This window comes from Ambystoma mexicanum, chromosome 6q (assembly GCF_040938575.1).
Source record: "Ambystoma mexicanum isolate Mex_15411 chromosome 6q, UKY_AmexF1_1, whole genome shotgun sequence".
In the NCBI taxonomy this organism is placed as follows: Eukaryota; Metazoa; Chordata; class Amphibia; order Caudata; family Ambystomatidae; genus Ambystoma; species Ambystoma mexicanum.
Window position 1 is genome coordinate 613,850,477 of NC_090937.1, and position 18,462 is coordinate 613,868,938.

The 18,462-nt window shown below is 42.4% G+C and overlaps 1 protein-coding gene across 4 annotated transcripts in view; it reads left to right on the forward strand.

Annotated features, from left to right (window-relative positions):
• Nucleotides 1-18,462, forward strand: part of LOC138516177 (cilia- and flagella-associated protein 337-like) — a 716,411-nt gene that overhangs the window by 260,545 nt on the left and 437,404 nt on the right. For all 4 annotated transcript variants that reach the window (XM_069631108.1, XM_069631107.1, XM_069631105.1 and 1 more), the window contains exon 5: nt 1,520-1,565. In XM_069631108.1, the coding sequence (XP_069487209.1) occupies nt 1,520-1,565 (46 nt within the window). The remainder of the gene's footprint in view (nt 1-1,519; nt 1,566-18,462) is intronic.

An 18,462-nucleotide genomic window follows, 5' to 3' on the forward strand; every position in this document is an offset into this window, starting at 1 on the left:
AGTGCTTTAATAATGGCATCAGATAACTGGAATAGTCACCGTATGTAAAGTATCACTTTACAGGTGCTTCCATCTTATGCAAAGTGCAGCTTCAAATCCCTCAAGAATGGCATTGTATGCAGTGTCTAGTCATCATATGAATGCTATGGCGCCAAATGACCAGTTGCTGGCATCAGCAAAATAAGGGCGTATGGATGAATTGCTCGCTTCTTACCTGAAGCAAGCCTGCACGTCGCAAAAGTTGCATTCATGGCAGGGATGATTCAACACTTCATCCTTCTGAGGTTCTACATTTGAGCACCATTACAGTGATTACAGTGCTTAAAACTGGGAACAATCTGGCATGAAGCACTACATTATCGTATGCCATATTCAGCCTCAAATGCCCCAAATACCGGCATTGTATGCTTGGTGTGGCCTCCGCATGACTCTTGATATTTGTTTTGCCCTCTCTCTTAAAGGATCTTCCCAGTCCGGTTAAAAATTGGATCTCATTTTGAGTTTGGAGGTGTCGTAAATATCTGGCGGAAATTCGATTACTGCCACTGTATTTGGCAGTAACGCAATTACCAGAGGTTTTAACGCATCACAAAATGATGACTTTGGAGGTGAAGTGGAGGATTTACCTGAGGCCTATACCTGGAGGTCGATCCCCCTCTATACCTCCCAAAAATCACCATGGTGGCCTATGGGCTCCAAAAATAGGGTCTATTATCACTGATACCCCACCTGTAATCCCTCCCATAGTACATTTTCAGAGCAAGCAGGTTACAAGTTTGGATGTAATTCCTCTGAAATTACCATTAAACTCATAATGCAGTCTATAACAGGACAGGGTGATGTCCTTTAAAAAAAAGTGATGAACATTGCTTGTGGCATAGAAATAGAAAAAACACTATTTTGATGTGCACAAGCAACATTTTAAATAAATATTTATTAGCACTTGAATATTATTTTGAGGCTCATACGGGAGGAGGAAAGCCACTCTCAGTGATTTAGGCATGTTCTCATGTTGCTTTTAAGAGCCTTCGCGAACTTGTTAGATAGGAACAATATTCTGGTATCGTCCTTTAAAAAAGGAAAACAGTTCCTAAATCATTGAAGGGGAGAATGAGGAGCAGAATGGGCCAACATCTTTGTCCTGCAGGAGACCCCCAGTTAGTTTACAAGTGCGCATAAACATGTATTTCGAATGTATGCTAGGTGTCCTACACAGAGACCCTGGCAGGTTTCTGGGCTATTTTGTGTGTGCAGTTTGTGTTGTCGCTCTTGGATGGAAAATGTGTCAGATGCATCATGCGGCACTCTTTCGGGTAAAGAGGCTTCCGAAAGATCCAGTACAAAGAGCCCAATGAATCTTGAGAAATGACATGGATGTACTTGCAACCAATGAGCAATGCCATGTCTGTGGAGAGGGCGGGGATGATGGCATATACAACATATTTTGCTGTTTTCTGTGAATACACGTAAAATTAAGTGTACTGAGCTACTTACAAAATCTGTGTGTTCTTTTTTTTAGTGTCAGAGGGGACGAGGAGTGTATTATATTGTTTGGTGATGAACAGGTAGGTTCTATTAATTTGTTCAAACTAATAATGCTAGCCTTGTAGTGTGCTGCTCCATTTGTACATTAGTCGTAGAAATTGGCAGCAGCAGGCATTAACAGGTATTACACCTATGCAAATAACTTGTCAGTTCTGTGTTCACGTATATCAAAAATGCCAAGTGTTTACTAGTTATAGATGCTTTTAGGCGAAAAAATAGATGAGAAATAGCTACTTTCATTATGTTTTCTATTTTTTATTTTGGCTACTTGTTAGGCATCGGCGTGAATTTTGTGTGGGTCATTGCTGTACCACACTTTTCTCATGATGGTAAGATTAGTCTTAAACACGCGCATTCCCCTGAGGGATGTAAATACTGGGCACAACACCATTATGCATGCACACATGTAAGCAATGTTTGGGGACCACTAGGTGGTGCTCTGATTTTCCCTGTTTTTTGTACCTCTTTTTAAAGTTGTATCTGTTGTAGCCTTAACACACGTTCTCTGAAACGACCCACCCATTTTGATTGGCAGTTGAATTTTAGCCTTTGCCTACACTGCTTCTAAAATGTCCCACTATATTGGGGAACCGTACACTTTGCATAGGCAGAGAGACTATGCCAACATACATGCGCCCTAGTGCAACAAAGAAGTGTGCTGTGTTTAAAGGTGTGAAGGCAGGCGCTCAGTTACCAGTCTTTAGCTTCTCCTCCTAACGCACGTTTTCATGACTTCATCAATCTTCAGGGAGGCTGATTTTCTTTGTTTTTTCCAGGCGGGTCTGCATTTCTGTTTCAGGTGTGACAAGTTAATTAGCTCTGAGGATTCTGGTACTTGTATTTTTCGCACTTTATTTTGCTGTCAGGTGACTGGAAACAACTCCCTCCATAGCACAAATCTACCCCTTGATGGGGGAGGGGGAAAGCCATGGTTGTGGCTCTCCAATGTAAGGCATGATGGCCCTGCTGCTACTGCCTTGTGAGCCCGGGACTCCTGGAACAATGTTTAAAGGTGTGAAGGCAGGCGCTCAGTTACCAGTCTTTAGCTTCTCCTCCTAACGCACGTTTTCATGACTTCATCAATCTTCAGGGAGGATGAGTTTTTTTGTTTTGTCAGGCGGGTCTGCATTTCTGTTTCAGGTGTGACAAGTTAATTAGCTCTGAGGATTCTGATACTTGTATTTTTTGCACTTGATTTTGCTGGCAGGTGACTGGAAACAACTCCCTCCATAGCACAAATCTGCCCCTTGATGGGGGTAGGGGGAAAGCCATGGTTGTGGCTCTCCAATGTAAGGCATGATGGCCCTGCTGCTACTGCCTTATGAGCCCGGGACTCCTGGAACAATGTTTAAAGGTGTGAAGGCAGGCGCTCAGTTACCAGTCTTTAGCTTCTCCTCCTAACCCACGTTTTCATGACTTCATCAATCTTCAGGGAGGTGAGTTTCTTCGTTTTTTCAGGCGGGTCTGCATTTCTGTTTCAGGTGTGACAAGTTAATTAGCTCTGAGGATTCTGGTACTTGTATTTTTCGCACTTGATTTTGCTGGCAGGTGACTGGAAACAACTCCCTCCATAGCACAAATCTACCCCTTGATGGGGGAGGGGGAAAGCCATGGTTGTGGCTCTCCAATGTAAGGCATGATGGCCCTGCTGCTACTGCCTTGTGAGCCCGGGACTCCTGGAACAATGTTTAAAGGTGTGAAGGCAGGCGGTCAGTTACCAGTCTTTAGCTTCTCCTCCTAAGGCACGTTTTCATGACTTCATCAATCTTCAGGGAGCCTGAGTTTCTTTGTTTTTTCAGGCGGGTCTGCATTTCTGTTTCAGGTGTGACAAGTTAATTAGCTCTGAGGATTCTGGTACTTGTATTTTTAGCACTTTATTTTGCTGTCAGGTGACTGGAAACAACTCCCTCCATATCACAAATCTACCCCTTGATGGGGGGAGGGGGAAAGCGATGGTTGTGGCTCTCCAATGTAAGGCATGATGGCCCTGCTGCTACTGTCTTGTGAGCCCGGGACTCCTGGAACAATGTTTAAAGGTGTGAAGGCAGGCGCTCAGTTACCAGCCTTTAGCTTCTCCTCCTAACGCACGTTTTCATGACTTCATCAATCTTCAGGGAGGCTGAGTTTCTTTGTTTTTTCAGGCGGGTCTGCATTTCTGTTTCAGGTGTGACAAGTTAATTAGCTCTGATGATTCTGGTACTTGTATTTTTCGCACTTGATTTTGCTGGCAGGTGACTGGAAACAACTCCCTCCATAGCACAAATCTACCCCTTGATGGGGGGAGGGGGAAAGCCATGGTTGTGGCTCTCCAATGTAAGGCATGATGGCCCTTCTGCTACTGCCTTGTGAGCCTGGGACTCCTGGAACAATGTTTAAAGGTGTGAAGGCAGGTGCTCAGTTACCAGTCTTTAGCTTCTCCTCCTAACGCACGTTTTCATGACTTCATCAATCTTCAGGGAGGCTGAGTTTCTTTGTTTTTTCAGGCGGGTTTGCAAGTGTGCTGTGGCACCACTAACAACCTTGACGGAAGCAGGTCAGCGTGTAAACTGTAACAGTGCCCTCATTTTGCTGCTGGTCTTTACCAGAGAGACCCTTGCATTAGTGATGCTCAATAGAACCCGCACATGATGTTTGCAGCATGAAGGCTGGCTTTAGGTTTACATATAAGCATGAGTACCTTATAGAGGCAGATCTAATAAATGCACATATCCTATATATACATTTATATTATGTCATATATATGACGCATTTCTAAATATGTTACATATTACATGGCTTGCGTATGACAGTACTATAACATACATGTGAACATCATGTTCTTGCTTACATTTCACACACACACACACACACACACACACACACACACACACACACACACACACACACACACACACACACACACACATACACATCCACTTACCAATACAAGTTATAGCAGCAGCAGCATAGTTGACGTTGCATCAAAGTTTACATAGGAAAATTAATAAAAATATTTCCTCTGAAAATGTTGTCGCCCATGAATGTTCACCCAATTTGGAATGCGGTTGAGCAGGCCAAACCCAAACACTCATGCCCAAGTTTCATCAATGTTATGTGCCTATTATGAGAGCTGAAAAAGGCCCAGAAAGAACTACATGGAAAATCAACAGTGAAATGAAAAATATTCCACACAATGCAAAGGATTATTTACCACAGCAAACAAGTCAGAGGGGCAAACAAAATGAAAAATATCCCATAAAATGAAAAATATTCCATAAAATGAATAGAAACACATGCAGCCCCAATGAACGCACACACACACACACACACAAACACACACACCCACGACTCATGCACACACAAAACATTTACTGCCCCCAGCACACACTCCTAATCAGTTATGCACACAAGGGCAACAGGGACAACACGTAATCAAAAATATTCAGTGAAAGAAATATTATTCCGTGAAATTCACAAATGATGTGCTTCACCCAACGCACAGTAGGGCTGCCATATATGCCAGGAAGCATTTGAGCACAAAACTAAATGAAAGCATTAATAAAAAGGAAAAATATTCTATAGAACGCATTAGACAATTTGTCTCACCCACACAAATCTGTTAACTTAACCCACACCACATACAAACCACACAATACTAAAAAAAATTAATAATTTAGTGGGGAAATTGTAAGGTTACTTCCTTAAAAGGTTACGATCTATAAACTTTGGGATGTCAATGTTAAGGTGTCATGTTAATTGTAATTGACCATTTGCGAAGCCCCACAGCCACAATAAACTACAGCAAGGCAAGGTGCACTGACGTATGAACCTGTTACCTGAAAAGAGAGAATCAGCAAGATAGCCACATTTTTATTGCTTAATGAAATCGAAGAAGATTATCTATCTAACAAATATGTGTGACAAAGAATTCCATAGTCTGGAAGCTGCCACAGCAAATCTGCGGTTACCTCCGAATGTAAACCTGCATGTAGGAGCCATCAATACCTTTGTATCCTTTGAGCATAAAGATCTCCTGGGTTTATAAAGATGAATCTTATTTTGAGTGTAGATGGAGCCACTCCGTGAAGGCATTTGAACGTTAAGCAAGAAACCAGTCCCTTGTCGCACTGTAAGCCTGTGAAGAGATTTACAAAAGATAGTGATGGAATCCTGTAGAGAGAGATGAAACCTAAGTCAAATCGCCTCATTCTCAACTTTTTGCATTGCTTAATTTGACATTTTGGAATACCTAGCTATAAGGAGTTACACAAATCAATTTTAGAATTCAGCAATGAACCAACCACAGCTGATAGAGGACATTCTACAAAATAAGGAAGCGTCTTTCGCAGAAGCCTCAATTTGTAGACCTACAATTTTACCAATTGTTTGATTTGAGCTTCTATGCTAAGGTCTTGTTGCCAATAAAAAACTATGTTTTTTTTACTTTAAGCACAAAACTCATAGGAATGTGAAATAGCATGGTAGAGAGACATGGGGCCTCATTACGATCTCAGCAATAACTCGCCAGTGCTACCAACAGATTGGTGTGCTGCCAACTTTCTTTGTCTTAATGCTAGCAAGATGGAGATCCTCCTCACAGTCACACCATCACCTTCCTTTCCCCTCACTCTCTGGCTGGCCTCCCTTGGCCCTCTGCCTATACCCACCTGCAAGGCTAAGAACCTCAGGGTCATCTTTGATTCCACACTTTCCTTCTCCGCCCCCAACGCTGATGTCTCAAACAAGTCAAACATCCTACTGCACCTCCTTAGAGGTACTCTTCCTTTCCTCTCCTTCCTGCAGAAGCTCACTGTCTCCCAAACTTTGGTTTTCTCTAGGTTGGACTATTGCAACTGTGGGATGTATTGACTCACTAGGCTCTGTGTAGTATTTCTTGTTAGAACATTTACTCACCGCACTGCGTCGGCCTCGGAATGTTTAGGTTGGAAGGACTGAGGGGGTTCTATTCAGTTGAAAAGGAGTGAGAGGTGAAAGGAGGCGGACGCAGTGCGGGGCGCCGGTTTGTTTGAAGTATACAATAAAGACTTTGTTTTAAGTACTCACCTTAGTTTCTGTAAATACTTCATTTGACGATGAGGAAACCGGCGTCCTGAGGACCCACGGGGTGAAGAGAAGCGGAGAGCAGCCGCTCCGAGCCAAGGCGCAACGCTGCAAAGGCTTGTGCTGGTGTTTTGCCACAGCAAAGTATAGGAGAAACGGAGAGCGGACACTCCAAACTAACATGCGATCGTGTCAGTTTGTGCTGTTGTTTCTGGTCTGTGGAGGGACTGGAGTGAAGAGCGGATGCTCCGAACCGAAGCATAGTATCGCGTTGATTTGTGCAGAGTGCTCTCTGCCGGTCCGGGAAGTCTAATTGAGCCACAAGTGACATTGTATGACTGTTGGGTCAGAGAAAAGGTATCCAGAGCATATCCATAGCCACGTATCGAGGGAGAGCGGTCCCTTTGTACAGATTATCAATGCTACGTTTAGCGATCACTGCCGGCGAGTATACGATCGCTCCCAGGCTTACACGCGTATCATCGCATCATTGCGCGCATTAAAGGAAAGGACCCTCCAGCAGATCGCGGTCACGTGATCTTGCATGATCAGGACCAGGAAGTCTGGGGAGGGTGAAGATTGGGCATATTCATCCTAGTCCCAGTACTTAAAAAAATAAATAAAAAATAATCTTTATTTTTTTCCTTCCTTTATTTGCACGGCCATAGTGGAACTGAATATTGGAACAGACAAATGCACGTTGAAGAAGCCTAATACCACTCCCAGATAGACATTTGATTTCACAATTCTGACAGTTGTGGAGTGACTGTTTTGATATACAAAAAAATTCAGGGCATCAGTATTCAGCCTCCTGCAAGATTTTTGCCGACTCCAGGACAACCAGCAGTTGTCTGGTCAGAGTGGAAGTAATTTTGGCTGAATTATATTCAAGCTGTGGATCAAGAAGAACTCACATCCCGGAAGAAGAAAATATTATTGTTACATGCACTTGGATTAGAAGGTCAGAGGAAGTTTAGAGAACTTCCAGAATTGACAAGAAATGAAGCTGGAGATGCTGACGAACATTACAGGGCCATAAGACAATTAGACAAGTACTATGCTTCGGAAACTAATGTGGCTATAAATAGATATACATTTTACACCAGAGTGCAAAAAGAAAATGAGAGTATTGAGGAATATGTTTCAGCATTAAGGGTCTTATCACGGACCTGTCAATTTGGCAACGGCATCACCCTTGATGAATTAATACGAGATCAGATAATTATTCACTCAAAGGATAACATAGTTCAAGACAGGCTATGGATGTTTGGCAATCCATCACTACCGGAAACTATAGCCATTGCTAAGCAGGTGGAGCATAGTCAATTATTCTCCAAGGAGATGAAAGACAAGAAAGAAGAAGCTGTACAGAGCATGCAACACACACTACCAAGGTAGTACAGGAACAAGAGGAATAAGGCCAGGTTAATGCACTGCGATCTAAAGACAAGGCTGAAGCCACTCCAGGAAAGAACAATAGAGCAAAGAATCCAGAGTACAGAGGAAGTTCAAATAAAGTTCAAGGAAGAAATTGGACAAAGAATGAACCTCGTACACAATATGATCAAAGATTTCAGAATGCCCAACCAAGGGATGGAAACAGGTGTTATAACTGCGGCAGAATTGGTCATTATGCTAATGCAAAATATTGTCCGGCACTGGGACAGAAATGTGAAAATTGTGGCATAAAAGGTCATTTTGCAGTTGTATGTAGAAAAAAAAAAGAGTTTCTGTCATCGTGAATGAAGAGGAAGAGTCAGAGGAAGAAAGGGTGTTTTTTATACAGGAATCTCTGGAAGGAGAATTTAAGTGCCCAAGTTGCGAGGTGGTTCTAGATAATTGGAAGCTTAGAATGAAGGTGGATAGTTGTTCGCCCTGGACAATTATTACCAGAAAACTTGGCAGAACCTTATGACACATGGTCTCAAAAGCGAATTGAATTCACCAGACATTAGAAATCCGGGTGGATTTGAAGGGTCAAAGATCAAAATGATTGAGTGGTTTCCTTGTATCATCCAATTTAAAGACAGACAAGCCCAGGTTAAAGTTTATGTGGCAGAAAAAGGTGTGAACATCATAGGATGGAGAGACCAAGCTGGTTTGAGAATCAGGTTAGATCCATGTACGGAAGAACAGATTCTGTTGGTCAACGACAGAGAAAGGAAGTGTCAGCGAAAAAAAATGAAGTCAAGTCAGAGTTGGGTTTATTAAAGGATTTTGCGCACAGAATTCGTCTCAAGAAAGGAGCTGTACCGGTTAGACACACGAAGTCTAGACCGGTTCCATTTGCCATTGCTAACAAAGTTGAGCAGGAGTTGACACTGTTGGAATCTGAAGGTGTGATAGAAAAAATTGAATCTTCTGAGTGGGTGAGCCCCATCGTTGTGGCACTAAAGAAAAATGGCAAACCCAGGATTTGCGTGGACTTGAGGGATGTCAACAAGAACATAATAACTGATATATTCCCCCTTCCAATTATTTCTGAAATGTTGAATTGTATTGGTGATGCGGATGTGTTTTCTACGTTGGATCTCTCAAAAACCTATCATCAAATTTCACTCACTGAAGATTGCAGAGACATTACAGCTTTTTTTACACCACATGGTCTGTATAGGTATAAACGCATGCCGTTTGGTTTAGCTTCTGCGGCAGCTGTATTTCAAAGGGTTATGATGTATGTTCTTAAAGGTTTAAGTGGGATCTTTGTATATCAAGATGATATTATTGTGTTTGGAAAAGGAATTGAGGAACATGATAACAGGTTGTAAAATGTGTTGAAAAGATTAGAAGATGTTGGTTTGAAAATTGAACAGAGCAAGTGTAAAATTGGAGTAGATGAAGTAGAATATTTAGGACATACTGTAAATGGCAAAGGGTATTAACCTAAAAAGGATGCCATGGAGGCAATTAAGGAGTCACCTAATCCTAAGAACAAAGATGAGTTGAGATCATTTTTGGGGTTGTGTGAGTATTATAATAGGTTTGTTAGGAACTTTGCGAGTGTCACAGAACCTTTGAGAAAATTGTTGAAAAAGGATGCTAAGTTTATATGGAGTGATGATTGCAATACGGCGGTAGATTGCATAAAAACTGACATCTGCAATTCTTTGGAGTTAGGAGGGTTTGAGTTTGGTAGAATTACTAAAATCACAGTGGATGCCAGTGGAAATGGTTTGGGGGCAGTTTTATCACAGATAGATGAAGATGCAAATGAGAGGATAATCAGTCATGCCTCGAGAGCCATTTCAGATACAGAGAGTAGGTACTCAGTGATTGAAAAAGAGTTGCTGGCTTGTTCTTGGGCGGTGAATTATTTCAGGAAATATTTGTGGGGAGCTAAATTTGTGATTCAGACAGACCATAAGCCATTGATTGAAGCTCTTATGGTCAAAGGAATGTGCAGAGCCTCGCTGAGATTAGCAAGACTTAGTCTTAAACTGCAGGATTATAATTTTTCAGTGAAATATGTGCCTGGAAAAAGGAATGTTATGCCTGACTTTCTATCGAGATTACCGTTGGGAAGTAGGCAGATGGCTGTAGAAGTGGATGATGAAATGGTAACTGTTGTATTTGAAGTTACGTCCAAGGATGCTTGGATTGAAGAGTTGGGCAAGGATGATGAGCTACAACAAATTGGTGAATACATGAAATCTGGATGGCCTGAAAAGAAAGCAGTTAAAGAAGCATGTTTGAGATTCTGGGAGGTAAGGGATGAATTGTCAATGGAGGATGGATTCTTGGTGAGGGGGGACAAATTGATTCCCCCACGTAAGTTGTATGATGAACATATTGAGAAAGCACACCAGGGTCATCCTGGCATTACGGGCACGAAGAATAATGTAAGATTGAAATACCGGTGGCCAGGTATGGATCTGATGATAGAAAGAATGGTTAGGAATTGCTGGCCATGTCAGAACAGTGATAAGAGTTGCAGCATTGTAAAGTCTAAGCCTATCGACATTTATAAAGGTGAAGCACCATGGGAAATGGCAGGTATTGATATTGTTGGGCCATATCACTCCACTCCAGAAAGCCCATGCCACTCTATCTTACCACCAAATAACATAGATTGCCATAATGTTAGCATATCCACTCCTAGACGGAATTGTGAAAGTTAGCATGTCCACTCCCAGACGGAATTGTGAAAGTTAGCATGTCCGCTCCCAGACGGAATTGTGCAAGTTAGCATGTCCACTCCTAGACGGAATTGTGAAAGTTAGCATGTCCACTCCCAGACGGAATTGTGCAAGTTAGCATGTCCACTCCTAGACGGAATTGTGAAAGTTAGCATGTCCACTCCTAGACGGAATTGTGAAAGTTAGCATGTCCACTCCTACACGGAATTGTGAAAGTTAGCATGCCCACTCTAGAACTGTGAAAGTTAGCATGTCCACTCCTAGACGGAATTGTGAAAGTTAGCATGCCCACTCTAGAACTGTGAAAATTTGCATGTCCACTCCTAAACGGAATTGTGAAAGTTAGCATGTCCACTCTAGAACTGTGAAAGTTAGCACGTCCTCTCCTAGACGGAATTGTGAAAGTTAGCATGTCCACTCTAGAACTCTGAAAGTTAGCATGTCCACTCCCAGACGGAACTATGAAAGTTAGCATGTCCACTCTAGAATTGTGAAAGTTAGCATGTCCACTCCTAGACGGAGTTGTGAAAGTTAGCATGTCCACTCTAGAACTGTGAAAGTTAGCACGTCCACTCCTAGACGGAATTGTGAAAGTTAGCATGTCCACTCTAGAACTCTGAAAGTTAGCATTTCCACTCCCAGACGGAACTATGAAAGTTAGCATGTCCACTCTAGAATTGTGAAAGTTAGCATGTCCACTCCTAGACGGAATTGGGAAAGTTAGCATGTCCACTCTAAAACTGTGAAAGTTGGCATGTCCACTCCTAGACGGAATTGCGAAAGTTAGCATGTCCACTCTTAGATGGAATTGTGAAAGTTAGCATGCGAAAGTTGCATTTAGAAAGTGTGCCCTACAGCCTCTCCGTCAAGCTTAGAAATGTGCCCAATAGCCTCTCTGGTAAATTGAATTTAGATGTGTGCCCAAGATCCTCTGTGAAAGATGCATTTAGAAGCGAGCCCAATAGCCACTCTGTGAAAATTGCATTCAGTAGTGTGCCCAATAGACACTCTTGAAAGCTGCATTTAGAAATGTACCCAATAGACACTCTGGAAAGTTCCATTAGAAGTGTGCCCAATAACCTCGCTGTGAATTTAGTAGTGTTCCCAATAACCACTCTGTGAAATTTAGAGGCGTACCCATTAGCCGCAATGAGCGTTACATTTAGAGGTGTGCCCAATAGCCTCTCTGGTAAATTGAATTTAGAAATGTTCCTAATAGCCTCTCTGGAAAACTGAATTTGGAAGTATCCCCAATAGCCTCGCTGGAAAATGAAGTTAATAGTGCGCCCAATAGCCTCTCTGTGGAAAATTGAATTTAGATATGGGCCCAATATCCTCTGTGAAAGCTGCATTTAGAAGTGTGCCCATTAGCCACGCTGTGAAAGCTGCATTCAGAAGTGCTACCAATAGCATCTGTGAAAGTTGATTATAGAAGTGTATCCAATAGACACCCTGGAAAGTCTCAAGTAGAAGTTTGCCCAATAGCCTCTCTGGAAAATTGAACTTAGAAATGTAGCCCAGTAGACGCTCTGTGAAAATTTGCATTTAGAAGTGTACCCAATAGCCTCCGCGAGTGTTACACTTAGAAGTGTGCCTAATAGCCTTGCTGATAAACTGAATTTAGAAATGTTCCCAATAGCCTCTGTATGGAAAATTGTACTTAGAAGTTCGCCCGGTAGCCTCTCTGGGAAAGCGATTTTAGAAGTTTTCACATTGAAAGAGCATATAACCATTCTTACCACACCCCACGCTTACTCTCTCCTTTACATCACCACTCAACTAGAACACAGAGATACTATGACACCATTCGGTATAACTGTTCCCATACGAACATCCACCGCTTACTCCACATCATTCTATGTAAACACTGCTGGTCTCACACCCCCAGCCAGGCGTTTTCCTCAGGCCTAACGCAGCCACATCCGTTCCGGATAAATCCTGCCAGAACTAACACATTCTCCTGATCTCTCTACCACCACACCTACCAATAAGAATCAGCTATTACATGTGTACCGCACGAGCTGCACACATATCCGGTGCACACACGCACCTTTTGACTCTCCCTACTCTCTCTACTGATCTGAACTTCGGTTCCCAAGGGCGTTCAACCTACCAGCGCCTTCAGACCATACCAATGGTATATAAGGCGCTATATAAGTGCAAAATAACATAACATAACATAACATATGTGAAGTTGATTGGTGAGAAGAAGTTTTTGATAGTCCTAGTTTATTACTATTCAGGGTGGCTTGAAGTTAAGGCAGTGAGTAGGATTGATAGTCATGAGATTATGAAATTCATAATGCAAATCTGCAGAAGAGAAGGATTTCCCAAAGTAATAATGAATGACAATCGAGTTCAATTCAAAAGTAGAGAGTTTGCCAAGAGATCGGGAATTGAGTGGAGGTTTTCAGCTTTATATCATCCTCAAACTAATGGATTAGTGGAGAGATGCAACCGTGTAATAGTAGAAGCTGTGGAGTTGGCTTTGAGTAATAATTTGTCCGTGGATGAAGTTCTCAAGTAGAGGGTGTGGTGTAGTAGGATGTCTGTTAAGAGAGGAATGAATATTTCACCTTTTGAATTAATGAGGGGAAGGGCTCCCAATACTTTGCTTAATCCAGAATGGGTTAATCGTAGGAGAGTTGTGCATGATGAAAAACATAGTTTGGTTAAATATCAGACTAAGGATAGCGCTAAAATCTCTGAAGAATTGCGCAGTGAAACTAGAAAAATTGGCTGCCAATCTACTTTGCCTGTGGCAGTGGCAGAACAGGAGACCACACTGCCCAAAACCTGTCATTGGGCTGCCCACAGAGGGGAATGGAACTTCCTGAAAAGGCAGTGCTGCATTGCCAGAAAAACCCAGAGGTGCTCTGAAATCCTTTTTTCCTTGGCTGCTGAAATTGCAAAATAATGGTTCCCAAACATCAGAAAAGATCCAACATCCTTGCTGGGTGTTAACTGTCACCTTATCTAAGGAATCCTCATAAGCACACAATGTCAAGACAAGCAGATTTCATCACAAGAATATCCACATTAAAAAAAGGTGCTTGCTTGGGAAAATCTGTCAGATATGGGTGCAGTACCGCTGGCCGCCTGTATCAAAGCTGTCATTAAAGTACACTGGCAGTTTAAACTTGTGCATTAAAATCAAACTGTTAAAAATAAGAGACTTGCCATCAAAAGCCCTATAGGTTGCCACTATTTAATTTCTATGTTGAAAAAGACTGGAATTGGAGATATGTTTACCTGTTTTTAAAATTGTAACTTTATTTTCAACAAAGAACAATGTAACAATTTACTTTAAGTAACCTGATTCAGCAAAACTTCAAAGAAGTATCCCCCACTGGGAAACACATCACCTTTCTCCTTCCCACCAAAAGGGAAGGAACTCTCAATTGGATGTTAATGGAGGGAGGAGGAGATTTTGCTCTGCTGCTCTGAGGAGAGACAATAGACTTCCTGGACTGAAAGGGTATGCAAATTCAAGTGTCAACAAGAACTCCTGTCAGCAGGAAGAGAGGCCTGTATTGCTCTTGACCCAGCAAAACTTTGGGGGCGGGACAGACAGATATGTGTATCCTTAAACCACAAGAAGGTATCTTTTTGAAAAAGACTGACAGAGAACTGTGCAAGATTGTAAAAAAATCTGTAAAATATAGGGTTGTTAACATGAACATTCTGGTCACCATTTGAGATTACTCAGAACTCTGTGCTATATTCAGGGACATGACTACAGAAATTGTGATTTTGTAGCAATTGTGATGATGCTAGAAATATGAAACTTCACAGGATTATGCCCAGATGTCATGCGCATATATGTATAAAAATGTGGACAAATCTGACATTGGGTACCCGACCAAAAGTGTGAAAACCTGTCAAATCTGAACCGAAGCTCTCACTGAGATGGGACTGAGGAATAATCGCTGTACTAAATCTGTGATGTAAATATGTTATTGCTAGCAAGTTGGTAATATTGTAAATATGCTTTATATGAAAAATAGATTTACTGTGGAGAAACAAACGGGGAGGTTCTCCCTGGATTGTAAAATACAGCATCATCATGACTCCAGATTTTCTTCTCAAATCAGGAGAGAGGATAGACCCTAATCAATAGGATTCCTACAGGGTGTGCCTAGCATAATTCAGTCTACCCACCCCTTAGGGAAATACATAAATAGAGACAGTGTAGGACCTAGAAAGACACAGACACACATTCACCCATCAACTGATTACTGGCAGAGCACTTTTCAAGAGGAATCCATATTCAAGACTCCAGAACTTTGAAAGCAGAGAGGCCCAATTCCAAAGCTGAACCCTTCTCAGCTTGGCCTTTTAAAATCCTGAAACCAGATTTTACCCCAGACCTCCAAGGGGAAACAAACCAAAAAGAACAGCCTGGCTGTGCTTATTCTGCTTTCTTGCTAAGAATTCTTGCTAGAATCCAGAGATCCAAACCAGTAGAGCAGAGCTGTAACCAGATAGCTGTGAACCAGAACCGACCCGTCAGATCTAGTCCAGAGTGCCGTGCAGTGTCCAGAGTGCCGTGCTGAGTGCAGAACCAGGTTCAGTCCGGTGGGCTAGCAGAATTCCAGTCCAGAAATCTTTGACCAGATCGCTGACGGGTCCATTCCAAATATTGGTAGTGAGTATCTATAGCATAGAATTGTCCCTAGCAAGTATCTTACCAGTAAGTAATCCTATCCAAACCCTTCTATCATATCCAGAACTGCATTGTAGAAAATATTTTGTTTCTTTCCTGAATCCTTCTCTCATTCCTATAGTCCTTTGATAATTGTAGTGTTAAAATCATCTTTGCGCTAATATATTTTCTGAAGAAAGACCAGCGTCTCGACAGGTAGAAACCATCCAGTGGCGTCGCTGGGTCGGTGGCTGTGCTGTCGTGTAGCTTGTGGCTTCATAGACTCCATAGTGTAAAGACAATCCTGTTTGTAATGTTCAAAAGCACATCTTTCATTTGAAATTGTTGACTCTTTCTGAGAAAAACCGACCTCTACTAAAACCTTCATAACCTCTGTACCGTGTATACTACAAACGAAATTCAAGTGTCAAATTGAAGCTATCCGCATTCCAACTCCTTCTAGTTTTTCCGCAATTGCGCTTCTTGTGCGCGGAAAAGTTTCCCGCGAATTTTCAATTGACTCAATTTCATCACGTGTAAAATAGCTGTTCTTTGCATCCGACCTCAGAAATAGGTGTTCAATCTGCTAGTGACTAAATAATCATTGCTAGTGTTTATCTGAAACTATACAAAGCGGCTCTCACTAGTTTTGAATCCAATTTAGTGAATTAAATCAATTTTTCAGTGTTTTTAACCATTCATTCAAAGCCACATTCAAAAGCATTTGCCCCGTTTGCAATCATTCCTGTTTCTCTCTGAGTTTGCTGGGGGAAATTGGGATTGAAACTGTATTTGTTGAGTGTGTATTCCTGAAACCTGTTTTCTCTCCTTCTATCTCTTTATCTTGCATATTGGGGGGATCGAGTAGTGTGCAGGGGGAAAGAATGACATTGCATTTGACTGAACCCACACAAAGTATTATTCTATGCTGCATTATTTTTCCTATCCATACTTCTTCTAATTAAAGAGATTGTTGATTGTAACGCCACCCATTGGTGATCATTGTATACATATTAAATAAGTGTGATATATATATATAAATATATATAGTGAAATCCATAAAATAAATCTTTTAACTTTGCAAAACAGCCTGGTTCCTGGTTCAGTGCGACTGGGGGGGATTCAAAGAGAGGGGCGTGATATAAGGGTACATCATTCAGAAATAACAGAATTTATAGACAAAAATATAGAATTAAGGGTTTCAATTGTGCATCCCATGCTAGGCATTGACTTAGGTGAAGTGCTGGGTTGAAATCACTTACAAGATTGGGGGTTCGTCGCAGGATTTCTGAATTAGATATACCACTTGTGACAGTCTAATACAGTGTGCTAACTAACGGGGTACATAAACCCCTTTTGGCTACCACACTGTGTTACACTGTGAAAAGCACCCCTCAATAGGAACGCTCTAAGGAATTGGTCTGTTTTGCAAAAACAAAATAAACTTCTGTAAGTCAGGAAGGAAATTAATATTTCCAGAATGGTGACTTTGGTAGAAATGAATATGGCTAAAGAATACCTATTGCATAAATTATTTGTAAGAGGTGAATGGACAGAGCAGGATCAGAATGTGTGGTTGCAGGCAATCACAGAACAGATCACTGCAACAGGGTTAGATACATGGCAAGACCAGGGTCCATTACATGTGTCCCTGAGTGAATTATATATGGCCCCTAAGGCAAAGGAAGAGCAAAGCAAGATTGCCAAAATAGCGGCATATCTGTACCTCCATATTGGAGCAATACAGGACAAATATGCTGAGGGCCAAGATCTGGCAAACAAGCAACTGCAAGCATTAGAAAAGGCCCAAACTAATCTGGACTCTTCTGAGCAGAGGTTACAGAGGAGCCAGGAATCAGAAAAGGAAAGTAGGCAGTACCTAAACAAAATAAAAGAAGACATGGGTATCCTGCAGCTGGAGAAGGTAGAACAAGATACCAGAATGCTGGCCTTGCAGAAGGAGTACCAAGAAAGTTTGGACTCTCTACTGCAGAGCTAGAAAAAGCTGGAACAACAAATAAATTTCAACAGGGCATGCGCAGAGCAGGTAGTCACCCTGCAAAGCCACCTAGACAGAGAGGAAGAAGAGAGTAATAAATTAATCCTGAAAGACCTGGATACCCAGGCAGAATTTGATGAAGAGCGCCAGAAAGCTGGTGCGCTCCAAAGACAGAGGGACGACCTGGCTGCACAGAGGCAGGCTCTTGCTCAGGAAAGGGACACCTTAGGCCAGGAAGTCTGTTATTTAAAAGAGAAGTTAGAAGAAAATCACCTGGCCCTTCATGGACTGGGTGACCTCCAAAAAGACCATGATAAATTGTTAGAGCACAACAGGAGGGTGGAAGATGCTCTAGCAAGTAAGGACCAGGCCAGTATGGACAGGACTCGGGAGGTAACCATCCTACAGCAAAGACTGGCCGAGTACTCTAAAACGACCCAGGAAGCATAGAGAAAAAATGAGGCTCTCTGTGAGAACAATAACAGGCTTCACAGACAGGTAGCCATGCAAGAGAAATTGATAGAAACCAGCAAGACCTTGATAGAGGAACAGAAAGCTCAGATTCCTGCATGGCAATAGGGAGCAGGGACTGAGAGAGATGAGGTTCGCTGGGAAAGGGAAACACCTGAGCATAACCTCAGGAACCCTAGTTCCAGAAGCCTTCATCTCTTCCAATCCCTGGACTCTGCCGCCCCCATGTCCACTGGCGCACATCAGCCAAGGGCCACGGGGATGGCAGACTTCAATCCAATAAGGAATATGGGGCTCATAGACCAGCACCTCCCAGGAATGGATGGGCGGGCATCTGGGTATGGGTTCCCAAGTACTGTAAAATTTAGTGGGAAACTCCATGAGAGTAGGCCCACTAAGGGCGTCCTGAAAACCTCTGCCCAGCTACGACAGTGGGGGGGGGGGGTTACTCATCAAATCCTGGGAGCAAGGAGGAATCAGAAGACTCCTCTGAGCACCCCAGGACACAGGAAACTAGGCCCCCACATTCTGCCAGCCATTCTCAGGCTCGCAGAATCCGGGAGAGCCTAGAAGACCAGACAGGCACCTCTGAGAGCAGTGCCTCTGAGTCAGAGGAGGAGTGGACC